Source organism: Lontra canadensis, unplaced genomic scaffold (genome assembly GCF_010015895.1).
Source record: "Lontra canadensis isolate GAN:19392208 unplaced genomic scaffold, GSC_riverotter_1.0 scaffold4, whole genome shotgun sequence".
NCBI classification, from domain to species: Eukaryota; Metazoa; Chordata; class Mammalia; order Carnivora; family Mustelidae; genus Lontra; species Lontra canadensis.
In genome coordinates this window covers 8,743,832-8,758,945 of record NW_022630998.1, presented here as the reverse complement: position 1 = coordinate 8,758,945, position 15,114 = coordinate 8,743,832, and the positions used below count along the sequence as shown (strand labels likewise).

The following is a 15,114-nucleotide window of genomic DNA, read 5'->3' as shown; positions in this document are numbered from 1 at the left end:
ATTTATAAATAATAAGTGTGTAATAAAAATTCAAGGAGTGAAATGGGGATAATATAAGCAAAGTAAAATAATATTTAAAATATAAAAGCCAAGATCCAAGAAAGGTCCTTTCAAAAAAGACTGCCGACTTTCCTCATTTTATATTATATATTTATATTAAAGCCTGAAGCAACCATTTTATCAAAGGATAGATAAAACAGAGAAACTCATTTGTTCATTGTACTTGTTAGGACTCTCAAAAACTGAATCATCTGAAAGATGAATTCATTCATTTTACTAGTGTCACACTGATACATCCTGCCGTTGTGGTTGTTGAAATAAAAATGCAGCAGAAACAAATATATATTACAACTGGAGTATGAGTAACAGAGTTATAAAATACAAGAAGAGAAGCCTCATTGAACAGGGATTACTGATTTAACAAATTGAAAAATTAAAGGTGATATGTTGCTACAGCTTATGTAAACCTTATACTAACTTAGAAAAGTAAAAATCAAAGTCACTAATTCATGCAGTAATAATAAGGTACACAACAGTATATTCACCCAATTCAGTATATTGCTATAGTAGAAATTACTTAAAATGATTTTATTAAAAATACTATTTTAGTTGTTCAGTGCATGAACTTAAATCATTAAATAACCTTTAAGGGGTTCAGCAGGAAAAGGAAAACAAAACAAAACAAAACAAAACAAAACAACAAAGAGCAGACACACAGTCATTAATCTTAAGGTTTAGCACTGGCACTCAGAAAGAAAGGTCACAAATATTTTAAATAAGATTTATTTTCACAAAAATTATTGTACATTTTTATTTTAATGAAAGAACAGGAGCGAATTAGGACTAAAGAATTATAGGGAACTTTTGTACACCAAGAGGAACATTTTTATTACTTTAGTTATTTTTCAACTATATCCTTAGTAATTTTCCAAGCACTCTTCCTCTACAACCCTAGAGGTAGGGTGATGCTATTATTTTTATTCTTATTTTATAGATGAGGAAACTAAGGCAAAGAAATTTGGTGATTTGCCCCCAGTCATATAATCAGTAGTTATGCCCTTAGCTTTGATGACAGAAATAAGTGGTTACTGTCCATTGCAAAACTTCTAAAAAAAAAAAAAAAAATTGATTAATGGATCATGCCAAAACTAGATAATCATTGCCTATACTCTCAACATTCAGGTTTTGGGCCTAACTCTTAAGCTCTGAATGGCTAAAAGGAACCAAAAGCATGGTCATCCAACAAACACCCTTTCACAATACTCACTGGCTCATACTCACTATGAAATATTTTAGAGCTGAATGAATTTAAGAACATGTATTTTTTCCAATCTCAAAATAACACTCAAGTACTATAATTACTTAGAAACAAATGAAATTATAATATATGGCTAAACACCAATATCACCTCTAAAGTAGCAAAATAATATGTTCTTCCTTTAGAATAAAGCATTCTAAACTGATCAGTTGCTTGGAAATTTAAAAGGCAAGAAAGGTCATCTTTCATTTCTAGTCTCTGGATACATAAGAAAAGGAAGATAAAAATTGAGTTAGTTGCATGAATGAACATTCTTTCAGTTACTTATGTTAAATTGCCTGAAAAAAAATCAATTTTGTTTTCCTTTAGAAAACATTTCATACTTTCAACCATAAGCACTTTAAAAATATGTGGGTTTTTTTAAAGTTCTTTAAATATGATTATGGTCCAAGAAAATATCAGAAGTTTGTGCATTTTGTTCAGCTGTTTCCAAAAAAATTCTGTTTAAAAACAGAAACAAACAAACATCAAAAACTTTAACCAAACCCAAACCTGACATAGCCTAAAAATTCAGATCATGCTTATAAATTGAATAAAGCAACAAAAAGATCTAATGTAGCATCAGAGTTAATATTATTAACTAATGCTTTATAATATTTAGTAGTCTTATTATATTATTCATATTTTAAAATATTATTATTAACACAACCTTAAAAATATATCAACAATCTAAAAAAATATATTGACCTCTAAGTTATGGCAAATATGAATTTTTATATGTCATATAATAAAAATGAACTTTTTATCAAATATTCTTCTCTCTCTTTCTTAGTAGTCATTTAAAATAAGATCTAATAAAAGATTAAAATCATTTGGGGGGTGGGGTGCCAGGGTGGCTCAGTCCTTAAGCATCTGCCGTTGGCTTAGGTCATGATCCCAGGATCCTGGGATGGAGCCCCACATCTGGCTCCCTGCTCAGTAGGAAGCATGTGTCTCTCTGTCAAATATATAAATAAAATCTTTTAAAAAAATAAAAAAATAAAAAATAAATAAAATCATTTGGGGGCACCTGGGTGGCTCAGTCTGTTAAGCACCTGCTTTTGGCTTAGGTCAAGATTTCAGGGAGCCTGCTTCTCCCTCTCTCCCTCTACCCCTCCCCCTGCTTCTGCACTCTCTCTCTCTCAAATAAATATTTTTTTAAAAAAAGATTAAAATCATTTGAACTGATTTGATGTAAACTCACAGTGGATTTGTGGCATTAAATTCATGAACCCACAGCATTTCTGTAGTTTGTGCTCTAACTACAGATGAAAATAAATTGCCACGTTGACATTTCAGTTTCCATAAGTCTATTATTCAACTGATTTTTAAATTAATATTATATGTTAATATTCATTATTATCTTGAAAATTTCCAATGTTATTATACATTCTTAAAAGTATGATATTGAATAGTGTGATTTTATCATGTAACATTATTATCAACATTTTTAATTTTTTGACCCCTAAAAAGCTATTTTTATCATTATGGAAATTTTCAAATATAAATAAGGGTAATGAGAATAAGGTAATAAACCCCCATGTCCTATAACCCATTGGAGGGAAGGTTTTTAACTACAAATGGAATTTTTTAAAGAGATATACGGGTATTCAGGTTATGTACTTCTTCTTGAGTGAGTTTTGGAGTCTGTGTCTTTTTTTTTTTTTTTTGGTGTTTGTGTCTTTCAAACAAATTTTTCAGTTCATCTGTTTTTTTTTAATTTCTAGGCATAAACATGTATAATATTCCCTTATCCTTTTTATATCTGTAGAATCCATAGTTCTCTTGTGATATTGGCAAGTCGTGTCTTCTTTTTCTTTCTCTCTCTCTCTCTCTCCTTAATTAGTCTAAATAGAGATTTATCAATTTTATCTATTTTATCATAGAACCAGCTTTTGGTTTTAATAATTTTTTCTTTTATTCTTGTTTTCCATTTCATTGACTTCCCTTCAATCTTTATTACTTCCTTGTCTCTGCTTACTTTGAGTTTAATTTGCTCTTTTTCCTTAAGTTTCAGAAGGTAGAAGTTTATGAAGTAGAAAGTCACTAATTTGAGATCTCCCCTTTTTCTTATATAGGTGCTAAGTGCTATTAATTTTACGTAAAGTGTATTTTAGCAGCATCACATTAAATCATCACTATTTTGTTTTCATTCTCATTCAGTTCAAAATACTTGCTATTATCTCTTTTGATTTCTTCACTACTCATGGGTTATTTAGAACTGGGCACTCAAAGGAGATCAATCTACAGACCTCTGGGATTCCCTACATAGTTCTCAATGGACTTCTCTCCACTCCAGTACTCTGTCCTCCGAACTTTGGCTGTCTTGGTCTCCTGGACTTTGTTTGGTCTCAACTCAAGAGTGTCTGCTGAGTTTTGCCTGCGTTACCCCTCCTTGTGCTGCAAACCGGAACTTCTTTCTATACATTAGATGGAGGTAGTCATAGGACTGTTCTTGCTTCTCATTATCTCAGGGATCACTGTCCTTAGTTGTCTGAAATCCAGTGTGTTAAAGACTACTGTTTCGGGGCGCCTGGGTGGCTCAGTGGGTTAAAGCCTCTGCCTTCAGCTCAGGTCATGATCCCAGGGTCCTGGGATCAAGCCTCGCATTGGGCTCTCTGCTCAGCAGGGAGCCTGCTTCCTCCTCTCTATCTCTCTGTCTACTTGTGATCTCTGTCAAATAAATAAATAATTTTTTAAAAAAAAAGACTACTGTTTCATGTATTTTGTCTAGTTTGGGGGGATGTTTCAGGGAAAAGAGTAAATCTAGTCCCTATTACACCATCTTAGTTGGAAAAAGAAATACAGGTTTTTTAAAAATATATCATTATGAATCCACGATTTTTATACATTTGATTTGCTTTAATCCACTGCAGTCATTTTCCTTCTCAATGCTCGAAGTATGCCAGCCTAGCCCGTGGGAACCACTTCATGTTCGTTTTGGGTTTTTTTGACGTGTTTCTACTAGTTCCTTTATCGGCAAATGATACTGAGGCACTACAGTCTAAATATAAGGGGTTGATCACATATTTGCATTTGTTGAATCCATTTTTAAAATATAGGAGGGAGACCAAGATAGAAATATTTTTTATTTATAAATAGGTACAACTGCAATGAAAAGAACAAACACATCTGTGTTGGAAAAGACTCAACTATCACAAATAACAAGTCATAACGTTCTTGACTTGAAAGTTCTTAGTATTGCTTCCTAAATATGGATCTAAAGTTTCCAAACACAATCTAGTGAAACTATCAGGATGCAAATATTTTAACAAAAAAAAGCTTTTATTTTAGTAAAACACTGATCTTCTCAACTTGGATGCATTCAGTCTTAGCTATTTCTGGACTCTAATTTACAGTCATAGGGGCCTAGGAGGAAGGGCTCTTACTCCAATATTTTTGTTTAATATTAGCAGAATTCCTCTGAAGACTAAAGGTGTGTCATAAGTAAATATTGCATAGTGAATAAGAGTCTAGCCAATGCTGAGCACATCAAAGTAAAATTAGGCCCAAGGAACCATAGTTATAGGATATCAACATTCTTCCACCTATTCCCAATCTTCTGTCTTCTTGCCCTTGGTGTAACAATCTGAGCTGTCACAAATCCCTAATTTTTCTTTCTAAATTACTAAAGACTTGACATTTCTTAGTTTTAGGGAGAGCACCGCATAGTCCCTTCCAGGTCAATGATTCTTAAATGTGTAGATTCTTCAGGCTACAAGTAACTCTGGAAAGAGATAATCTAATTCAGGCACATCTCTTCATTGACAGGGAACTAAGGCATGGAGATTTTATACCATTTGCCTTTTAGCAAACTGAGAGCCCAAGACTTAGAAAAGTAATATGTTGGAGAGAATTTCTAAACCATATAAAATTAAACAAATTTAGACCAATAGCTCTCAAGACTCTCTATCTCACATCTCTGTAATCATTTACTTAAAAATAACAAACCATGATGATAATAAGGATAACACAGCTTCCCAGGAGCATTTATATATTAACAAACATTTTGCGAATATAAATTATATTTTGTGTAATATCGTAGTATGAAAACTATCAGGATGCAAATATTTTAACAAAAAAAAGCTTTTATTTTAGTAAAACCTGAGTTCTCCTAGTTTTCAAAAGATGAAACAATTAAAACAGCTTTACAGAAGCTATGCATGCTTAAAATGTTACCTCGCCTTCACTTGATTCCAGGAAACTAAGCAATACTATACCACAAACCAGTCTTCTCATCAAAGCAAAAGACTTTGTTGAGCAACAAAGGTGATCCTCAAAAGTTTGTGGACCAGCTTTGATATTAATCCAGTAGATTCGGACTACTGACAGTCCAAACCACCAGTTCTGTCCTATCATCTTCAGAAGAACATTCTCAGTAATTTGAGCCTTCCAACACAGACATTTGCCATTTGCTATTGCTGCTATTTTGTTACAGAGAGTCATTCTGATCTTTTAAGTATCAGTGTACCATAATTTTTGGCCATCTCAGAATGCTCAGGGAAGCACTTGCTGATCTAATAAGTCTTGTTTTGTCTTTAATGAGTACAATTTCGAGTGATCATAAAAATCCCACATATGGTCATTATAACACTTGTTGTGCACAATCTGTTCATCCAAAGGCATTTCTACTCTACACTATAAACAACATTAGATGTGACTAGAAAAACATCATCCACCAAGATGTTCAGACCAAGGTTATAGGAAATGACTAAAAATTATGGTTATGAATGGTCTTGGTTACACTAAGATATTCTGATAGAACAATAATTGAGACTAACGTGCTTTTCTTTTCCAGTAGTTTTAGGCTCTGATCCTCAAAATACAATTAAAGCTCATCAATTAACAGTCACTAGAGACAAGGAAAATCATAGGATGTTTCAGACACACTAGACCAAAACAGTGATTTGGTATTTTTTCCTCAAAGTTTGCTCTGACTTTTCAGCAACTTAGATATCACAAAATCCATTTTAATACTAGCAGCTAACATTTACTTAGCATTTACTGCAATCTCCATACTGAGGCAAGCACCTCGCATATATTATTTCAATTACTACCCTGAAAAATAATTTCTCCACTTAGTTAATAAGTACCAGAGCCACGATTCAAACTCAAGCTAACAATAGAGCCCAGGCTCCTAACCACTGTGCCTTACTGCCAGAGTTCATTGTTTTGTTTTGTCTTTTGGTTTGGTTTATGTGTGTGTGTGTGTGTGTGTGTGTGTGTGTGTGTGTGTGTGTGTGTTTTGTTTTTTTTCACCAGAGTCCTAAGTAACTCACTATCATTTGCTCTTTTCCTAGAAAGGAAAGACTAAGACTATCTCCCATTAAACTGTAAGCTTAAAGAGACCTGAAGAGCCCGAGCCCAAAGAGACCTGAGATCTCACCTGTTTTATTTCAACATTGTGCTATTAACACAGCAGTTGCCTAATAGTAATGAAATGAGGAAAGGGTGAATGAAAAGGTTACTCAGCTATTAAGTGTGAATGGCAAGATTCATACCCATTCTCCTAAGTACTACATGGGACAGTTAAAATCTATTCAGTGACAAATTTCAGATAATATATGGATAAATTTTATAGTAGCCAGTTTTCCATTACATTACACACATGTAAGAATTTAGTCCTAATTATTTTAAAGCTCTGGAGTGAAGATGGCACATAAGTGAGAGGTTACAAAGGAACTGGCATTGTCATCATTGCTAAAATGTAAGATTTCATATATTTGGTAAAAAAGTGAATTCTTTGAACTAGAAGGTTAATTTTTGACACAGATTTATCTCTCTTTTCACCTTTCATGTTCAGCTTAATCATATGCACTGGCCATATGCACTTCTTAAAAGCCAAATGCTCAGAGGACCTAATTATATGTAAGCAATTAAAACCTTAATCAAAATATATTCTAAATGTAATAAGTTAATGTTTAAATAGTTTTTAATGCATATATTTCATAGTCATTAGCAATGAAAAAGCAAAAAAGTAAGCTTCTTGTTTAAATGAAAGTCCCATTTAAGAAAAGCTAAGTTGGGTACTGTTGCTTTAAACTGATTTTAACTATCAAACCCCAGTACACTTCTGTAATGGTCTGACTATCCTCACTCAAGTACATTCAAAATGCTAGGGCACTGATAGGAATGATTGACACACTAAGGAGGGGGCGCCTGGGTGGCTCAGTTGGTAAGCATCCGCCTTCAGCTCAGGTCAAGATCTCAGGGCCCTAGATTGAGCCCCGCATCTTGGGGCTGCCTGTTTAGCAGGCAGTCTGCTTCTCCCTCTCCCTCACCTCTGCCCACCCCACCACTCATGCTCTCTCTCTATGTCTCTCTCAAATAAATAAATAAAATCTCTTAAAAAAAAAAAAAAAGAGAAGAAGAAGAAAGAAAGAAACCCTAAGGAGATGGAGCCACGGCACCTACCTTGGTAAGGTGAATGACTCCTTTAGAAGTAACTGAACAACCCATGAAGCCAACGTACTGAAGTTCAGGACAGTGCTCAGCAAATGCTTTCACCGACTGGTCTGTCACCTAGGGAAGAGACATGAAGAACATTATTTAAGGTGGTGTTCCAGTCAGTTTAAGGATCTGGCTCCTGCAAATTCCCTCTGCCGTACCTTGTAGCATTAATATTTCCCTTTCCATTGGAGCATTTGAATCTGTATACAAACATGCAGCGATATCTCCTGTGAGTTTTTTTAAGTTTATGTTTAACCTCTACACCCAACGTAGGACTCAAACTCACAACCTCAAGATCATGAGTCTCATGCGCTTCTGACGGAGCCAGCCAGGGACCCTTCTCCTGCAGTTAAAAAAGATTCTTCCTTCGTCTCATGTCCCTTTTTCCCTATCACCCCCCCATTTTTTTTTACTTCTTCATAGAAAACATCTCAAAGATGCCAACGTCTCTACCATCACTTCTTCCTATCCAATCTCTCTCAATGTATAAATTTCCTACTGATAAATAATTCTCATACTATAAAATTCACCCTTTCAAAAGGTGCAGTTCAGTGGTTTTCAGCATATCCACAGGTTATGCAATCATCACCAATATCTAATTCCAGAACATGCTCATCACCCCCAAAAGAAACCCCATGTGCAATAGCAGTCCCTTGCCTCTCCCACCCCTTGCCCTCAACCCATGGCAATTTTCGGTCTCTAAGGATTTGCCAAGTCTGAACTTTTTTTTTTATAATGCAAATTATATAATTGGTCCCTAAAAGGCAACAATGGGCTCTTTATAAGTTTTCTCCCTTCAAGTGTTTCTTCCAAGGAATCTGATTTTTGCCCCTCACCGCTTCAAATTCTTTAAATTTGGGTGGTTGGTGGTTAATTCTATGTGTCAACTTGACTATACCATGGGGTGCCCAAATATTTGATTAAAGAGTATTCTTGGGTATGTCTGTGAGGATATTTCTGATGAGATGGCCATTTGAAATGGTAAACTGAGTAAAGCAGACTGTTCTCCCCAGTGTGAGTGGGCCTCATCCAATCCATTTGAGGTATGAATAGAACAAAAAAATTGAGTAAGGGAGAATTTGCTCGCTCTCTTTCTCTCTCTCTTGCTCGTTCTCTGACTACCTTCAAGCTGAGACGAGACATCACTTTCCTACCTTCAGATTCAAACTTGGACTGGAACTTACACTGTTGGCTCTACTGGTCCTTATGCCTTTAGACCCAGATTAGAACTGTATCATCAGCTTTCCTGTGTCTCCACATTGCGACCTCAGATTTTGGAACTCCTTGGCTTCTATAAACGTTTGAGCCAATTCCTTACAATAATCTCTCTATAGAAACACACACACATACCCTCATACAGATTCTGTTTCTGAACCCTGACTAATGTAATGCATATTAGAATCCCTTGAGGAGTTCATTAAAACCTTAGAACCAAAAAGGGTGAGGCTAAAGCTTCTGTATTTTTAAAAAGACTGTAGGTGTTTGAAAGCTTGAGATCCCAGTGTCGCAAAGAAGTTACCTTGACAGCTTTTGACATTTCTGCCTGGCCCTGCTTTAAACAAAGAGCAGAGTGAAATTCCTTTTTTGTCCCTCCCCCCAACACCACCTCTGGGAAAATTTCAATGTATAAAATTATCTTCGTATAATTATAATAAAATTTTCTTCACTATTCTACAAAGGGTAATTTATAAAAGAGGGTCCAAATACTCTCTACCATAGGCTTAATTTCAGATTCACTTCCTTCACAGTCAAGATAATAGCAACAAGTTAAACACCTTTGTTAGTTTTTCAAATAGCAGGACAATTCTCCTTTGCATTAGCTTAATTATGGGTGCCTCCTTGTATCTTCCTTATCTATTCTGAATAGATATTGAAAAATAAAGGTATGTGGGTAGCATTAATTCTAAAACAATCACAAGAACATTTTCCTAAAATAATGAAACCAACAGCATCCATGGTACATCTGATAAAAGATTAATTCTGCCCTCAAAAGTAAAGTATGCTTTAGCATATTAAGACTAAGGATGCCATTGATAAATTAAAAATGGGCTTTCCTGACACTCAGCCTTCTAAAAACATTATGTTAACAAAGAATGTTTCAGTCACTAAAATTGCCTAAAGCCTCAATGAAAACCAAGTTCTATTTTTTTTTTTTTTTAAAGGGGTTGGGGTTAACAGAGGTTAATACATGCGGTCAGTTTGTTAAATACCCTGCGCAATTTCACTCTAACATCTAGCCTTTCCTGTATCCATCTTCAAGGAAGGAAGAGGAACTCCGATAAGGATTAAGGACACAAGAAAGCTCAGGTATAAGGTGTTAAATATTTCACAGAGAGGAAAAAAGGATATTACAAATTTGGTTTGCCAGTCTTTCTCATTCAGCTCATGCAATCAGAATAAGGGAGCTCAGAGGAGATTCCAGCATCAACAAAGTCCTAGAAGTCAAGTAAAACTGAGTTAGTCCTTGAGGGTATAGAAACACTAGTAGGCTTGGGTGTGTTTTAAGAGACTAATAAAAGGGCCTTGAAGATTTGGGTGGGGTCTGGTTCCATTCCGAAGGATAGAAGATCAGTTAGAAATGGGAGGCTAAACGTCTGGCAAAAATAAGTATTGATTACAAAATGCAGGTACTGGTGAGTGTCAGCTTCTCTGAGATCCTGCAGCCTGACTGCCTCTTTTCAAATCCCAGGTGGGCTACTTATTAGCTGTGTGCTTTTAAGCCAGTCCTTTCATCACTCTGTACTTTTTTCCTTCTATATGACAGAGAAAATAATAGTACCTAGCTCACAGGGTAAAATATGAGGGTACATAATGCATGTAAAATGTTTTGAACAGTGCAAGGTACATTGTAATTGCTCAATACATCTTAGCTATTATCATCATAACAATCACATGTTCTCCTGTCTTTAGTATTCTAATTCTTAGACAGGACTAAGGGGTTGTCATGTGTAAGAAAATAATTTCCAAAAAAAGTGTGGTCAAAGTATGCTAGCTTACTCTCCCTACTTATTCCAAGAGATACTGATCATAAAATTTGGGGGCTCTAGGTTATGGGCTAAACTGTGGGATCAGAGTGAGGGAAACATAGGTAGAAGTTTATTATTGACCCATTATGGTAAAAAGAATCCCATTTTGTTAAGGTTCTCAGCCTGGACTATACATCAGAATCACCTGAAGAGCTTCCCAATTTAATTTCTGGCAGAGAGCTGTATCAGTTTTATTCTGAAAGCTCCCCAAGAGAGCCTAATGTGCAGCCTGGGTTATGAAGAAGTTTTAAGGCCTTTCATTTGAAGTGCGGTCCTCAAACCAACAGCACTGGCATCACTTGGGGCCTGTTAAAAATGCAAAATCTCAGACCCCACCACAGACCTACTGATTCCTAATCTGCATTCTTACTAAGATTCCCAGATGATTTTTTAAATTAAGTAATCTCTACACCCAATGTGGGGCTCAAATTTACAATCCTAAGATCAAGAGTCTCATGCTTCACGGACTAAGCCAGCCAGACACCCCCAAGGTGATTCATATGCTGCAGAAGCTTGAGAAATACTGCTGAAGAGGTAAGGGATTATGTTGTCTTCTTGGGGACATAAGGAAGCAAAAATTGGGAGCTATCTCATAACCCAAGCACTATGGAGAATTTTTTAAACAGCCTTATTGAGTTATAATTTATATACCATAAAAATTCACCCATTTGAAGGCATAATTCATTGAATTTTAGTAACTTATATAGCTGTGCAACCATCACCACAATCCAAGTTTAAACTGCTTCCATTACACCACTTCCAAAATCCCCTTTATCCTTTTTGCCCCTATGCAGTTAATCACAGCTCCCCTCCCAGGCAAACGGTAACCCGCTTTCTGTCGCTGTACGTTTGCCTTTTCTAGAAATTCCATATAAAAAGAATTATACCATAAGCAGTCTTTTGTTTCTAGCTTCTTTCACTAGCATAGTGTTTTGGAGGTTCATCTTTGCTGCTACATGTATCAGTTGTTGGCTCATTTTATTGCTGAGCAGAATTCCATTATATAGCGACAATACCTTTTGTTTATCTGTTCACCAGACGATAAATATTTGAATTGTCTCCAGTTTGAGCTTTAATAAATAATGCTGCTGTGATCATCCACATGCAATACTTTGTATGGACATATATTTTCATTTCTCTTGGACAAATATCTAGAAGCAGAATTTCTGAGTCATGTAAGTTTCATTTTTTACACGTTCTAAAAACTGGGTTGTCTTCTTAAGTTGTAAGAGCTCTTTATATACTCTGAATACAAAGTGAATAGTGCAAAGGTGATGTTCATTTTTTTTTTCAGACAAACATCCAATTGTCCTAGCACCATTTGTTTAAAAAACCATATCCTATGGAGGAATGCTTAAAAGCTCCAGCTTGGGGAATGCCTGGGTGGCTCAGTCTGTTGAGTCTCACAGTCCTGAGTTCGAGCGGCAAGTTGGTCTCCACCCTGGGCATGGAGCCTCTTAGGGGAAAAAAACAAAACAAAACAAACCCAAAACATGAGTATGAGCTGTGTGCAGAGATTGAATACATAGTCCAAAATCACATTTATAAACAGCTACTCTCCAAGCAAAATTCGTGACCCTGTACTGCTCATCTTCTGCTCTTTCTCTTCCAGCCAAGAGTTTTTTAGTCATATATGGCCATCATATATGGCATATAAAAGTCATATATGGCCAAATAAAAACAAAACAAAACTCCAGCCTGGTATGGTTGGCCTTGGAGGATCATATTTGCTCACAGACTGTGGGAAAACCAGGCAGCAGACAAGAATTTATAGGCAAACAGAAATGTAGCTCAGGTTTTAGAAAGAAACATCATAAAAGAAGGAAAGAATGAGATCAGCTTGCAAAGAAAATTTTGATCTCTTAGTCAAAGATGTGATGGAAAGAGGAAGATGAGCCTCAAATTCAATAGTGTTATCTCTTTACATGGCAGAGGTACAGAAGGATCATATCCCTAAATTGGCATTCAAAAGCCACACTTTTACATCTGCAAAGGAGGGTACAGATACATTTAGTGTCATAAAGACAGAAGCATTGGTGGTAAGGAATGTCTGTTGTGTCTTCAAGGTTGAGAGAACCATGAAAAGCCTAAATAATACAAACATGCACAAAGATTCTAGTAGAGTTTCATTCTGTGAATCTTAAGGGGGCCTTCTCCAGTGGCTAACCTAGAAGCAAATGAAAACCAATAATGCAGGGGGCAGAAAGGAAGAGGAAGCTATTGCTCACAAACTCCTGGGAGCTGCACTCAATCAGATATCTTTCTTATGAAATCTAACATGGGGACAAGAGAGAAACATTTCCAGGAGGTAGAAATAATGGTCTATAAAATTCTAATACCGGGGAGAAGTGTAATAGTCACTGTGGTGGATGGCTATATATGACTAAAAAACTCTTGGCTGGAAGAGAAAGAGCAGAAGATGAGCAGTACAGGGTCACAGATTTTGCTTGGAGAGTAGCTGTTTATAAATGTGATTTTGGACTGTGTATTCAATCTCCGCACACAACTCATACTCGGTAAAGATTTGGGGTACTAACAGCCAGAGTTGAAGAGGGAGTAGGTGATAAAACAGCTAGGTAATAAAAATGGCTGTATTTATTAAGGCCTTATCCTATGCCAACCTTAAGTCCTCTCTCTGCATCATCTGGAATCTTCATTACAACTGTAAGAGGCATGGCTATTTCCATTTCATAGGTGATCAACATAACCCTATTAGAGACTGACTTCCCCAAAATTACACAACTAAAAGGTGTCAAAAATGTGGAGCTTAAACTTCAGTCTTTAAGATTTTGAAACCCATGTCCTTTACCTTATACAACATAGGTTGTGATTCATTTCATGGTGCTAATCTCACTCAAATGCAAGAGCAAATTCAAGGCCTTCCCTTCAGCCCAAAGAAACAGAGTAGCAGGGGTCAAGGCACAATGGCTCTACTTTTCAAAGAGTTTTCTAAGCGAAGTGCTACCCTTGATTACTTATTTCATCTCTGCAGATAAATAGGTATGGTGCCAACACTGTGATAGTCTTCTATATCCTGAGAACCCTCCCAAAAGAGGGAAGCATAGGAGAACATTGGATAATCTAATTCAGAAGTGTTGAAGAAGCAGGATTAATAGTAGTGAATTATACAGTCACAGAAGTAAAATTGGTAATCCAAGAAAATGCCTTCATCTAGAAAGAATTAAAATTAAAAACAAAACAAAAAAATAAGGATGGGAGAAGCTTTTATATAAATTTCAGGATTCTAAATGAAGAGATGAAATTTTATTCTTATTTTAACACTTAAATGTTTCCTTGGAATATGGGAGAAGAGATCCCTCTTTCTCAGATATCTGGGAATGAAAGGACTTTGTAGTATTAATTCTAAAAAGGTGGAGCAACCTTTGGACATGTTTATACTGCTGACATTCGAGCATGTACATGAGTGTACTAATATAAAACTATTTCTTGACCTTGCTCAAAAAACTTTAAAAAAAGTTTATTTTTCTTAGACTTCACCTGAAACCTAGTAATCCAGGACCCAAAGATATATACTTTTAATAAGTTTTCTTAATGATTCTTACAGAATCATTCCAGAAACAGTCCTATTTGGGGTTGTCTCTTTTTAAAGTTTTTACTTAAATTCCAGTTAGTTAACATAAAGTATAATATTAGTTTCAAGTGTACAGTTTAGTGATTTAACACTTAAATACATCATCCAGTACTCATCACAAGTGCATTCCTTAATTCCCATCCCCTATTTAACCCATCCTCCCACCCTCTTCCCCTCTGCTAACCATCAGTTTGTTCTCTGTAGTTAAGAGTCTGTTTCTTGGTTTTCCTCTCTCTTTTTCCCCCACTATGATCATTTGTTTTGTTTCTTAAATTCCAGTTGGTCTCCCCATCTATCCCATTTACTACTCTATCCCCAGTGCTGGGCACAGGACCTGGCATACCACAGAAGCTCCAAAAATAAAAATGACTGAATAAATGAAGTACTGTTTTGATGCATGTTAATGGCTTCTTAGTTCAGTATTGAAAAACAACAAATCCTTATAATGCCAAGAAAATATGAATTGTCCATCTTATTTGTACCAAGAATCAAAGAATAAGATAAATGGCATCATGAAGCTAAGGACGGAGTTTTCAAAGAAAGCGAGAGCAGCACTTCAATTCTGGAGTGGACGGGAAAACTAATGTGGGGGAATTAGCAGCATAGCTAGCAAATCTCACTTGAGACCTCAGAACCCATTCAAGGCCTTCTTTCTACCTCCAGAATAAAAGAGCAACAGGGATTAAAGACAGTCTACTTTCTAGGACTTTTTCAGAAGGAATGCTAACCTTTGCTCATTTTTTTCATCT

General features: G+C 35.8%; 1 protein-coding gene across 2 annotated transcripts in view; it reads right to left on the bottom strand.

Annotated features, from left to right (window-relative positions):
• Nucleotides 1-15,114, bottom strand: part of FBXL17 (F-box and leucine rich repeat protein 17) — a 501,232-nt gene that overhangs the window by 333,975 nt on the left and 152,143 nt on the right. For both annotated transcript variants that reach the window (XM_032845285.1, XM_032845294.1), the window contains exon 5: nt 7,712-7,819. In XM_032845285.1, the coding sequence (XP_032701176.1) occupies nt 7,712-7,819 (108 nt within the window). The remainder of the gene's footprint in view (nt 1-7,711; nt 7,820-15,114) is intronic.